This window comes from Panthera onca, chromosome A1, assembly GCF_046562875.1.
Source record: "Panthera onca isolate mPanOnc1 chromosome A1, mPanOnc1 haplotype 2, whole genome shotgun sequence".
Lineage (NCBI taxonomy): Eukaryota > Metazoa > Chordata > Mammalia > Carnivora > Felidae > Panthera > Panthera onca.
In genome coordinates this window covers 225147894-225158708 of record NC_138339.1, presented here as the reverse complement: position 1 = coordinate 225158708, position 10815 = coordinate 225147894, and the positions used below count along the sequence as shown (strand labels likewise).

Below are 10815 nucleotides of genomic sequence, written 5' to 3'. Positions count from 1 at the left end.
TTCAGGGTTGCATTTTACACGTTTTCACTGTATTTAATGAAAACGTTATTAAAGACTCATCTTAGAGGTCACAGCAAAGGACAAATATTAAAAATCAAATAAGTTTCCAAGAGAGAAAAAGAAATGTATCGGAACAAATCACTTAGCTTTTAACACAAACTTGGCCCCAAGTCTGGCCCACTCCTTCTCCACCATATTTTCAAATAGGCCGCCTCTGCCCTCCTTGACTGCCAACTAGTGGTGCCAGGTTGTGGCACATGCCAGCTTCACATCTCCCATTTCAAGGCATTTTGGGAGAAAATACTATGATAATTAGCATTAAAACGCCGTAAGTCATAAAATCGCTCAGGAGCCATCTTAATTTACACTGTGGAGTTCCACTACAAAAGTGTTTTTGAAACTTTTTAGACACAGTAGGTTTCAGCAAAAAAGCGCGGTCTTACCGAGCGCGCAGAGAGAGACTTCAACTGCACCCAGAGCCTCCACAGCAGCGGCGGCGCCAGCGCAGAGAAACGCAACGCAGCGCCTCCAGCCAGCGCCGCAGCCGCACTTGCGCACTCCGTTCCTTCGCGGGCTGCTCAGCCCCGCCCCTCAGAGATGCGAAGTTCCCAGAAAGCGCCAGGCAGAGAAACGCTCACGCGCGAGACGCGGCCGCGCAGGCGCAGTCAGGGCCCCCTCACCTAGCCGGAGCTTTTTCCCCTCCGTGGTCTTTGGCTTGCGAAGTGCCGCTGGGCTTCGCATTTGTTGAAAGGCTGGGGTCGTGGACCCCCGCAAGGTGTCAGCAGCACGGAGGTGCAGGGCGTCGTCGAGGGTGCGGGGCCGGGCGCCGCCGGTGGCGCGCTCCGCCCCGGGGCCCCCGCCACTGCTCTGGGCCAGGCCCTGGCTCCAGCCTCCGTCCCGGCCCCGGCCTCGCAGTTCACCCTGCTGGTGATGCACCCCTGCGGAGGGCAGGACGAATCTGCGGCGGAGGGCGTTCTCAGGCAGCCTCCGGCCCTGGGGGACGGCGCCGGGACGGGCAAGTCCGTTAGGTACCTGTGCGAAGTGGCGGGGGCTGGCGAGGAGGAGGCAGGGGAGGATGAAGCCGACCTGCTGGACACTTCAGACGCCCCGGGGGGAGGCGAGAGCACGGCTAGTTTGGAGGATCTGGAGGACGAGGAGACACACTCGGGGGGCGAGGGCGGCAGCGGGGGAGCCCGGAGACGGGGTGGCGGCGGGGGCAGCATGAGCAAGACCTGCACCTTCGAGGGCTGCAGCGAGACCACGAGCCAGGTGGCCAAGCAGCGCAAGCCTTGGATGTGCAAAAAACACCGCAACAAGATGTACAAGGACAAGTACAAAAAGAAGAAAAGTGATCAGGCCCTGAACTGCAGTGGGGCCGCCCAGCCTGGCAGCGCGGGAAACGTCAGACTGGAGGTATCAGACCTTAGCTGGGGTCTTGGGGAGTGGGAGGTGGTTAGGGAGGAAACAACACTCTTAGCGCAAACCGCGTTTCCAGCGCTGCCCGCCGGCTCCCAGATGGGCCAGGTTGCTATGGCTCGACTTGTGGCAGAGAGTGAGTGAGTGCTTGTCCTAAATTAGAGTTTATACACACATGTGCAAAGCCTTAACCGTTCGGGTACATCCTTGTGAGAGATGAATAAGTGTCAATGGAAATGTTGTGACATATCAGCAGACCTGTTATTTCAAAGATCTGCAATATGGGCTGGAAGGACAGGTAGTAAGTGAATGATGTGGTTCATCGCTAAAGGAGCAGGCAAAGAGACCTTGGGAAACTAGATGAAATTATACTTTAGAGAAGGTAATCTCTTCCTGATTGCATTACCCTATTCACAGCGTACTGTTACCAGTATCCCTATTTTAGTACCCAACTCTTAGTACCCCATTGCTAAGTACTCTGTTCTTAGTGCCCTGGTCTCCCTTAATCTTATTCTTTTGTACTCTGTTTTCAGTAACTCTATTCTCAGTAGCCTTATACTGTCCTCAGTACTCCCATGCTTAGTACCCTGTACTTAACCTTGTTCTCAGTATCCCTTTTCTTAGTACCTTGTTCTAACTATCCCTTTTCTTAGTGCCCCTAGAAAGGGAAATGGAATAATAATGGGGTGTAGGTCTCAGAAGATTTTTGGAGTGTTTAATTTGAATTGTTTTGAAGGTTAAAGCCAGTGCTCTGGTGTTGGACTTTGGGCTACAAATCTCCATTCCATCATCATTTGCTGGTGGTGTGGCCTTCTTGAATAGGTTGTTAAACTCTTAGAAGCTTCAGCATCTTCATCTGTAAAGTGGATTTTAAAATGGTACCTGGTTTGTAATGTTGCAGTGAACATGTGAAATAGTCCATATTGAGTGTTCACACAGTGTTCACACTATCTAGCACATAGTAAAAGCCAATAAACCTTAGCCACTATTATTGTCATTATTAGTAGTATACTTGGAAGTTGTTACAGATAAGCAGATATTTCATCTGTGTGTTTTCCTCCTTTTAATAAAAGCTATTGTCCCTCAGTACATTGAAAAACTGAATTTTGTTAAAAATGATCCAGAAAAAATTTTAAACTGAAAGCTGTCCTAGAATGTATTCTGAAAGTCTTTAAATTTCTTAGTTTTTGCTGGACTTGAACAACCTCATTGCTAAAATTTTAGACTTTGGGATTGTTTATAAATGTAATGTTATAACTTTTTAAAATTTATAGCACTCAACATGTCACACTTAATTTACACTAATTAATTAGGGCCTGAGTGACTTCTCTTTCCCTTTCATCTCATTGAGTCTTAATCTGTTTAGGGTAAAAGGATTTATTTGAGAATCTGATAAAACCTAATGAACCCTTTTCCCAGAAAAAATATATACATGTAGGTATTTAATTTGCATACACATTATAGAGTTCAAAACCCCTGTGGACCTGAACCTGTGTCCTTGTAAAATGTATTTTACCAAATCTTAGATTACAAAGAATTATGGAAATAAGCATTTCACTTATTCCAGAATGAAATTAAGGTTGATTTTTTGCCCCCTATATGTTCCAAAGTTACTCCTGTGTTTCAAATTCACTTCAGAATTCTTCAGAGAGAGAATGTACTTCTTTTCAAGAAAGAGGTATTTTACCTATAGCTACTTTTTTTCTTTTAACTGTCCAGCTTTTACATCTACAGTTTGAGGAAAATGTATAAAAGGCAAATAGATACTGAATTAAGTCTCCCCCTCTACGTCCCACAAAAAAGAATCTTAATAATTTTCCTATTCTAAAATAATTTGCATGATTTTTTAGGAAAGAGAAGTAATTGCTATAAGCAAGAATTAATACCCTGCTGTACCATTTGTCTTATATTATGGGACACTTTACCAGTTCTGAGACTTCAAGAGCTGTAAGTCTTTATCTTTGTTGAACCGAGTGTGAAGAAAACCAACAGTGACCATCAGGATATAAGGGGCAACTGTATAGCACTTCTTTAGTAGTGGAAAGGAGGACAGATCATTATAGGCTGAGATACTCTGGAAAGGCTTTGCAGAGAAAATATAACTCAGTATAAGCCAGAAAGGGTGGCTAATAGTTTATGCTTAATCAGCTAAGTGTTTTATGTGCCAGACACTGTGCAAAGCTATAAGTGGAGTGTCACATCCTTTAGCAATGCTAGATAGGTGCTGTATTTCACATACATGGAAACTAAGGCACAGAAAGGTTAAGTAACTTGGTCTAGGTCTTATAGCCAGCAAATATTCAAACCCAAGTAGTCTGATTCTAGAGCCTTCACTCACATAGTGTATCCTCACACAATACTGTTTCCCTTGAATTTGGGTAGGTGAAAGAAAACGAAGCTCATCTTAGTAAAAAAAGGGAAGTGGGAATACAGAAGACACTTTTGGGAAGAAACAGGAGGACCACTCTAGCTAGAGTGGAATATTTATATGGAAAAGTCATGAAAAATAAATTTGGAAAGAGAATTGGAAGCCAGTTTATGTATGGTGTTGAATGGCAGGTTATGGGATTTAGGTTTGGAGTCTTTAAATGAAGCTTCTAATTAGGAAGTAACAGGGCTCTACTCTAATGGGATGGTTTAAAGTCAAGGCCTGTAGACTTAGAGACTTTAGGAGATTATTATAGTAGGACTGATGGGCAGTGGTAGGGGTCTTTTGTAGTGTGAAAAGCAAATTAGAAATTAAGGTTTTTAAAATCATTTACATAAATCAAATAAGGAACAAATATATATAATATTTAGTCTATGCATCTAAAAGTGTATTATATGAGAGAACACATAAAAGGAACTAGGGATAAAATAATTGACTTATGGGGTTGATCATTATCCTTAAATATCTAAAAGGCTATCGTTTAGAAGAAGCAGTAGGTTTATTTTGCGTAGTTTAAGTAACTAGGAACCTTAGGTGAAAATCACAAGACATATGTCTTTCAGCTCGACCTAAATAAAAGCTACCTAGATGTTGGAGTTAGTTAAAACTAAATGGGATGCCTCAAAAGTTGGTAAACTCCTTAGGGCAAAAGGTGTTGAAAATTTTTGAAAAAGGAATTTGAACACTGTAGAAGTTTGGACTAGCTGACTCAAGGTTATTTCTACTACAAGCTTCTGTGTTTTTGTGACATAACATTGTGAATCTACATAGTGCTTTTCTGGGGTTGTAAGAATAACACCATCAAGTCAGTTTCATTATTTCGTTTCTGTGCACACAAAAATGAAATAGTGCTACATGTAGTTAATCCTGTGGGGAGTGAGGGAGGAAGAAATTATTTTTGTTTTCTCTGGTATCAGAATGCTCTTTTTTCAGTTTTTTTTTTTTTTTCCTTTACATTTTGCGGCCTAAAGTGTTTAGGGATTGAACATTTTTGTCACATCCAGTTGATAAACTTCTCATAATGAAAGAGAGAAAGTGGGTATTCTAACAGAGAACTCAGAGCCAGTGGGGAAAGAGGTCAGGAGAAGAAAACAGCTTCAGTAACCACCTAAATAAAGAGCAAAGAGAGGAGAGTAAATTTACATATGGCTTCATGGTAAAACACTTACAGTTTTATATTTGCTTAGTTAGAATTTCTGGGTGTGGTCAGTATTGTATCAGGTTTTCTAAGAGTCAGAATATCTTAGTTAACTACAACAATATTTAGTTATGCCAGGAAAATTGTGAGTATTTTAAGATTCTGTCAGGTAACAGGATACATATTTGGTAGTTAGTGCTGCTGATTTTGTTTAGTTAAGGATGTCTCAGACTATGGTTTTCATTTTAGAACTTAACTGTTTTGGCTATACCAATAGCAGGAGATTATTTATACCAGTGTTTTCTAATCTTTTCAAAGCCAGCTTGTCATTTTTTTCCTAGTGACTTCCAAAGTTTGAAAGCTTCGTCTATCAGTTGCTTCTTTAATATTTTACTGCTCCCCCTCCCCGCATTTAACTGTTGTTGTTAAATGGGCAAGAAACTATCAGGGTGTCTCATTAGCAATATGTAAATTGCCTTTGAGTTTATGTACTCCATCCAAAGGCAGACAAACTTTGTTTTGGCCTGGGTGGCTTTATCTGAAGAGAATGTTTAATTTCCAGTTGGCATTTTTTGTAATATTGAAAATAGCCTACAAGTAACTCTTTGCTTCTTCCACCTCTGCCCCACTATTGATTTTGAGACCTTCAAGAGACTGGAGACCCCAGGTTGGAAATCGTAGAAGGTGAGGGAGTGAAGAATGTCCTATAAAATTAACTGCCATCACTTTACCTATGACTTAAACAGGGATTTTCCCAATGTTTCACAGGGACTAGGCAAGAAGGAAGAGAAGCTGAGACCCATTCCTTACATCATTGAAAGCTTACAATCATGGATTATTATTTAACTTAATCCTATTTGTATTTTTATCATTTATCCCAGGAAAGTACAGATAACATACTCTCCATTGTTAAACAAAGAACAGGAACCTTTGGGGATCGTCCTGCAAGACCCACTCTTTTAGAACAAGTGTTAAATCAGAAAAGACTGGTAAATATCTGTTTGTAAAGTACTTACAAATTTGTTAACAAAAGTTTTTATAAATAGAATTATGTAGTTTTTGTGATTTTAAAACTTGTTAAACGGTTACCAGGATCGAATTCTTCTTCCACCACATACTAGAATGTCATAATGCTCTCCCAAAACTGGATGAGCTGAAACACCTTTATTCCTTTATCTTCACTGACTAAACCTTGAATATCTGAGCAAGATAGGGTTTTAAAAGAGACTTTCTTGGTACTGAATTCTGTGATTTATGGGATAATGCTTTAGTGGTATGGAAGTATAATTAGGCTACCATTTAAGAAAGATCTCTATTATAAACTTGGTAGAAGCATCAGAATTCAATCAGAAAAAGAGAGATTATTCAATAAATACTGAAATAACTGGTTAATAATTTGAGGACAAAAAAGAATTTAATCATGTCACTGTACGTCAAAATAAATTCCTGATAAAGATTTTTAAAAAATGGCATTGAAACTTTATCTCAAAAATATTTTTCTGGCTTAAAAGAAATAGACAAAATTACAAAGAAATGAATACTATAGTCAAAAATGGCGGTATGGCGGTAAAAATGCAAACTTCAAAATAACATATAGGAAAAATCTTTGCAACAAATATAAGAGACTGTGGTTAATATGGTTGACATTTTTAGTTTACAAAATATTTATATAAGTTGATGAGGAAAAAGTTTTGACTTTAATACATTGCAAAAAATATGAACAGGGAAAAAAAGCAGAAATGCCACCATTTAATGATATGAAAAGGTATTCAATGTCAGTAAAAATCACAATAAACAGTACAACAGATGAAAATTATTTAAATGATAACAAACAATGACGTTGAGGGTTTCATGAACTAGATACTCATTCTTTTGATGGTATCGTATGTTGGTATAGTAAGACTTCTGCAAAGCAGTTTGGCACTATGTATCAGAAGTCTCCAAACTAATTCATTTAGCTCAGCAGTCATACTTACTGTGGAGATCTTTGCAGGAAATAAATTCCATATATGGATAAAGTTAAGCATAAAGATGTTGCCAGAAATGTAATTATCACAGTTAGTAAAATTGTAGTTTAAACAGCTTAAATATTCAAACAGTGTCATAATAACTGAGTAGACTATTGTGCATTTACTTAATAGAATTTGGGACTATCTTTACAAATACATGTTTTTATTGAAGTATGGTTGACTACAACTAAGTTTTAAAACAAGTAACTAGAAAATGTACTTTGCTCTAATGTTAAGGTTTTTTTTTTTTTTTTTAAAGTTTATTATATTGAGAGAGACAGAACAGTCAGGGGAGGGGCAGAGAGGGGGTGGTGGGGACAGAGGATTTGAAGCAGTCTTTGTGCTGACAGCAGAGAACCTAACATGGGCCTCGAACCCACAAACCGCAAAATCATAACCTGAGCCGAAGTCAGATGCTTAACCAACTGAGCCACCCAAGTGCCCCTCTAATGTTAAGTTTTAACATCAGTATTTAATGATAGTATTTCCACCTTGTTCAGTTTATCTTTTTCAGTTTTTTGGAACCAAAGTATTTTTTCTCCTCATCAATTTCTATAAGTATTTTATTATAGTAAAATCATACTAACCAGAGTCTGTTATAGTTGTTATATGACTTTATATTTTAAAATGACAGTTGTACAAAACTGTATATATTTTTTTTGATCAGTCATATTCTGTCTTTTCTGAACTGTTGGTAATGTGCTAATATTACTTTTATTAATACCTATATACCCATACACACACACACACACACACACACACACACAGGCGCTTTAATTTCTTCAGAAAGACTTAATAGGTTAGTAGGAGAAATTGGATCCTTAAGTGGATTTCCACACTAGCATCTAACGGCCATTTTCACATGTGGCCCCTTTTCATGTCCTTGTTTTTCTTGCTATAATCTTGGGCTAGTGCTATTCTTGGCTGCTCTTATGTTTCATAGACAATATATATGCTGGCACATCAATAAAGCATTTCCTTTGTGTTCAAAGTCACCAATAAGATCAGGCTTCACTCACTATTTTTAGGTTTTAGTATTTTGATGTATGACATCAAATTTTATTATTATTAGTTTGCAGTTTAATTGCAATGCATCAGATGCAAGGGTGAATGCAAAGACATGTTTTATAAGCATATTGTGCCTTGTGCAGGGACATAACAGTAATTTTATAGCATGTGAAGATAATCCCATAAGAATAATGTTAACAAATATATTTTTTCTTTTTAAGTCATTACTAAGAAGTCCAGAAGTGGTGCAATTTTTACAGAAACAGCAACAACTATTAAATCAGCAAGTTTTGGAGCAAAGACAGCAGCAGTTTCCAGGAACATCAGTGTGAAAGAATCTATCAAGAAGATCTACATGGTTTTTATTTTGTTGTAGTAGATGGACATATTTTTATACTAAAGATAAATGGGGTAAGACATGCCAGTGAAACATAAGCAGTCATTTTCCTGTAAATGTATGTGTGCATTTGGGGATAAATAAGTATTGCACCTTGTGCATCTAATCCTTTCAGGTTACCGTGAATCTGAAGAAACAGCTTATCTTTCCAAAATAACATTTAATTACAGTTGTTTTTTTAAACAAAGTGTTCCTCTTCAGTCATAGTTACTGAAGGTAATGGAGCATTTACTTTCTGTGGAAGTCAAAAAGTTAATAGATACTAATCTTTGGTCATTTAATTCAGTGGTTCTTATCAAGGGTCATCTGCAAATGTACAGATATGTTTTTGTTGTCACAGTGACCTTGAAAACTCCTAGTTTTTTAGTGAATGGGTCAGGAATGCTAAGTGTTGTATGGTGTCTGGCATGGCCCTTCACAACTAATAATTATCTTACCCACAATGCCAGTAATCCTTCTCTTAAGATACACTGATAGTTGTGATACCACTTGTGATGATAAAATGTAGTCAGGGCACCTAGAATTGGATTCTTGTAATAACCTTTTCTTTACAGTTAAGACTGGAGCTGTCAAAGAGGTAAGCATATTTTAAATGTGTAAGGAAAGTGATCATTGTTACTATCTGTGAAATTAGGATGTGCATTTCTTTTCAGGCATGTGCTGCTAAAACCTAGGAGAGAGGTTATCTAAGTACACTGGAATGAAAGCATCTCTTCAAGATGGCTTCTCACTTCATGTTACCTATTAGTATTGATCTCTTTTAAAGCAGACTTGTGTGTTAAATCTGAACGGTATAGATGTATCTCATTCCACCAATGTCAGGACAAAAAAAATTTTTTTTTGATACTCATTTTCCTTTTCAAAAAGAGATTCTGAAAGTAAAAATAACACTCCACCATTTTGTCAATGTTTTCCGAAACAGCTAACTTAAGATCGTATTTATTCCTAAAGTTCACAGAATGATGGGTAACTGGATAGATAACTTTTTCCTTGTATCTTCTCCTAGGAAAAGTTTTAAAAGGCAAGCCTACCAATAAGAGTAACCAATCAAATGTCAAGAGAGGATTTCCAATGTTAGATAATAAATGTATGTCTCTTAAGTTTAACTGCAAAAATGTGTTTGTTTCTTGGGTTTTAAGCCCTGAAATATGTATCAAGTTAAACTTAGTCATGGCTGTTCTAAGAAGTACTTAAGGAGAGAAAGAATATTTTTGTTTATTTTTTATGTGTGGTTTATACCTGCCTATCTGTGCAAAAATAACAGATTTCACCAAAATTATTCATTAAAGCCCAGTTGTTGACCTTTGCATTGTCTGATTCACTTGTTCTGTTCTTCAGTTTTTTCACTCTGGATGCAGAGGAATTCATTTACATTTGTTATTAACTGTTAGTTCTCTTACTTACGGTATTGGAGCTTTACTTAATCCCTACAGTGTAAATAAACTTTTATGGTGAAAAAAAATCAGCTTATCCTTTAAATAGGATAGGAGGCATATGAAAGGAGGGAAAGTAATAGGCCAGGGAGTGCTGAATTAAAATAAAAGAGATTGAATTTATGTATATGTAAGTATCTATCTCAACATATACTTGCAGATAAATCACTAAAACAATAAGGTTTTTACTTATTTGGGGGTAGATATATTGCATGTGTCACTACTAGTTTATCCCTCCATGTGCTCATAACTTTCACCTTATGGCTTTACAGCTCCTCCCACCAGGAAATTGACTTTATTTACCTATCCCTTAAATCTGAACGACTGGCCTGTGACTTGTTTTAGCCAATAGAATGCATAAGAAATAATATGCCAACTTTGAGTAGATTTCCAAAGATTTTGAATAGTTGCCCTTGTTCTTTTAGAACCCTACTCAGCTGCCTACTAGCCTAGCCCAGCCTAGTTTGCTGGACAAGGAAACACATAGCCCAGGCACCTTAGTTACCAACAGCCTGTAACAGCCAGGCATGTGAGTGAGGCTGTGCTAGACTAGCTATCCCCCAGGCGACCTGCCAGCTGACTGTAGATGCATTTGAAATCCCAACCCAAATCAGCCAAACCTAGCCCAGAACTACAGAGCCACCCAGCTGGACCTGTAGAGTTGTGAGCAATAATAAATGTTTATGACTGTAAGCCACAATGTTTTGGGGCGGTTTGTTACACAGCATTCTTGAGAGGAGGTAACTGATACACCTAGCTATATAGTTATTGCTGCTTAACAAACCACCCCAAAATCTAGTGGTGTAAAACAACAATTTATTATCTCTCATAGTTCTGTATATGATTGCTATAGTTTTAAATAGCTGTACAAATACTTTGAAGCTAGGTGTGGCAGGCTGTACTTTCCAAAGATGGCCACAACAAAGTCTCCCATTCCACATGCTCTTATGTGATGTGGCCCATTAAGGACTGGATTTTAGGGGCAT

General features: G+C 38.3%; 1 protein-coding gene across 1 annotated transcript; it reads left to right on the top strand.

Moving 5' to 3' along the window:
- Nucleotides 1-597: 597 nt before the first annotated feature.
- Nucleotides 598-9702, top strand: RFXAP (regulatory factor X associated protein). The gene is made up of 4 exons (XM_078437539.1): nucleotides 598-615; nucleotides 685-1413; nucleotides 5864-5971; nucleotides 8221-9702. The coding sequence occupies exons 1-4, from the start codon at nucleotides 598-600 to the stop codon at nucleotides 8329-8331; spliced, it is 966 nt and encodes a 321-aa protein (XP_078293665.1). The 3' UTR covers nucleotides 8332-9702.
- Nucleotides 9703-10815: the final 1113 nt, after the last annotated feature.

Bases quoted from the DNA above. Each gene is read 5' to 3' on its own strand.
- RFXAP (XM_078437539.1), top strand. The intron at 1,414-5,863 runs GTATCAGACCTT...CATTTATCCCAG, and splicing joins CGGGAAACGTCAGACTGGAG to GAAAGTACAGATAACATACT. The intron at 5,972-8,220 runs GTAAATATCTGT...TTTCTTTTTAAG, and splicing joins TGTTAAATCAGAAAAGACTG to TCATTACTAAGAAGTCCAGA.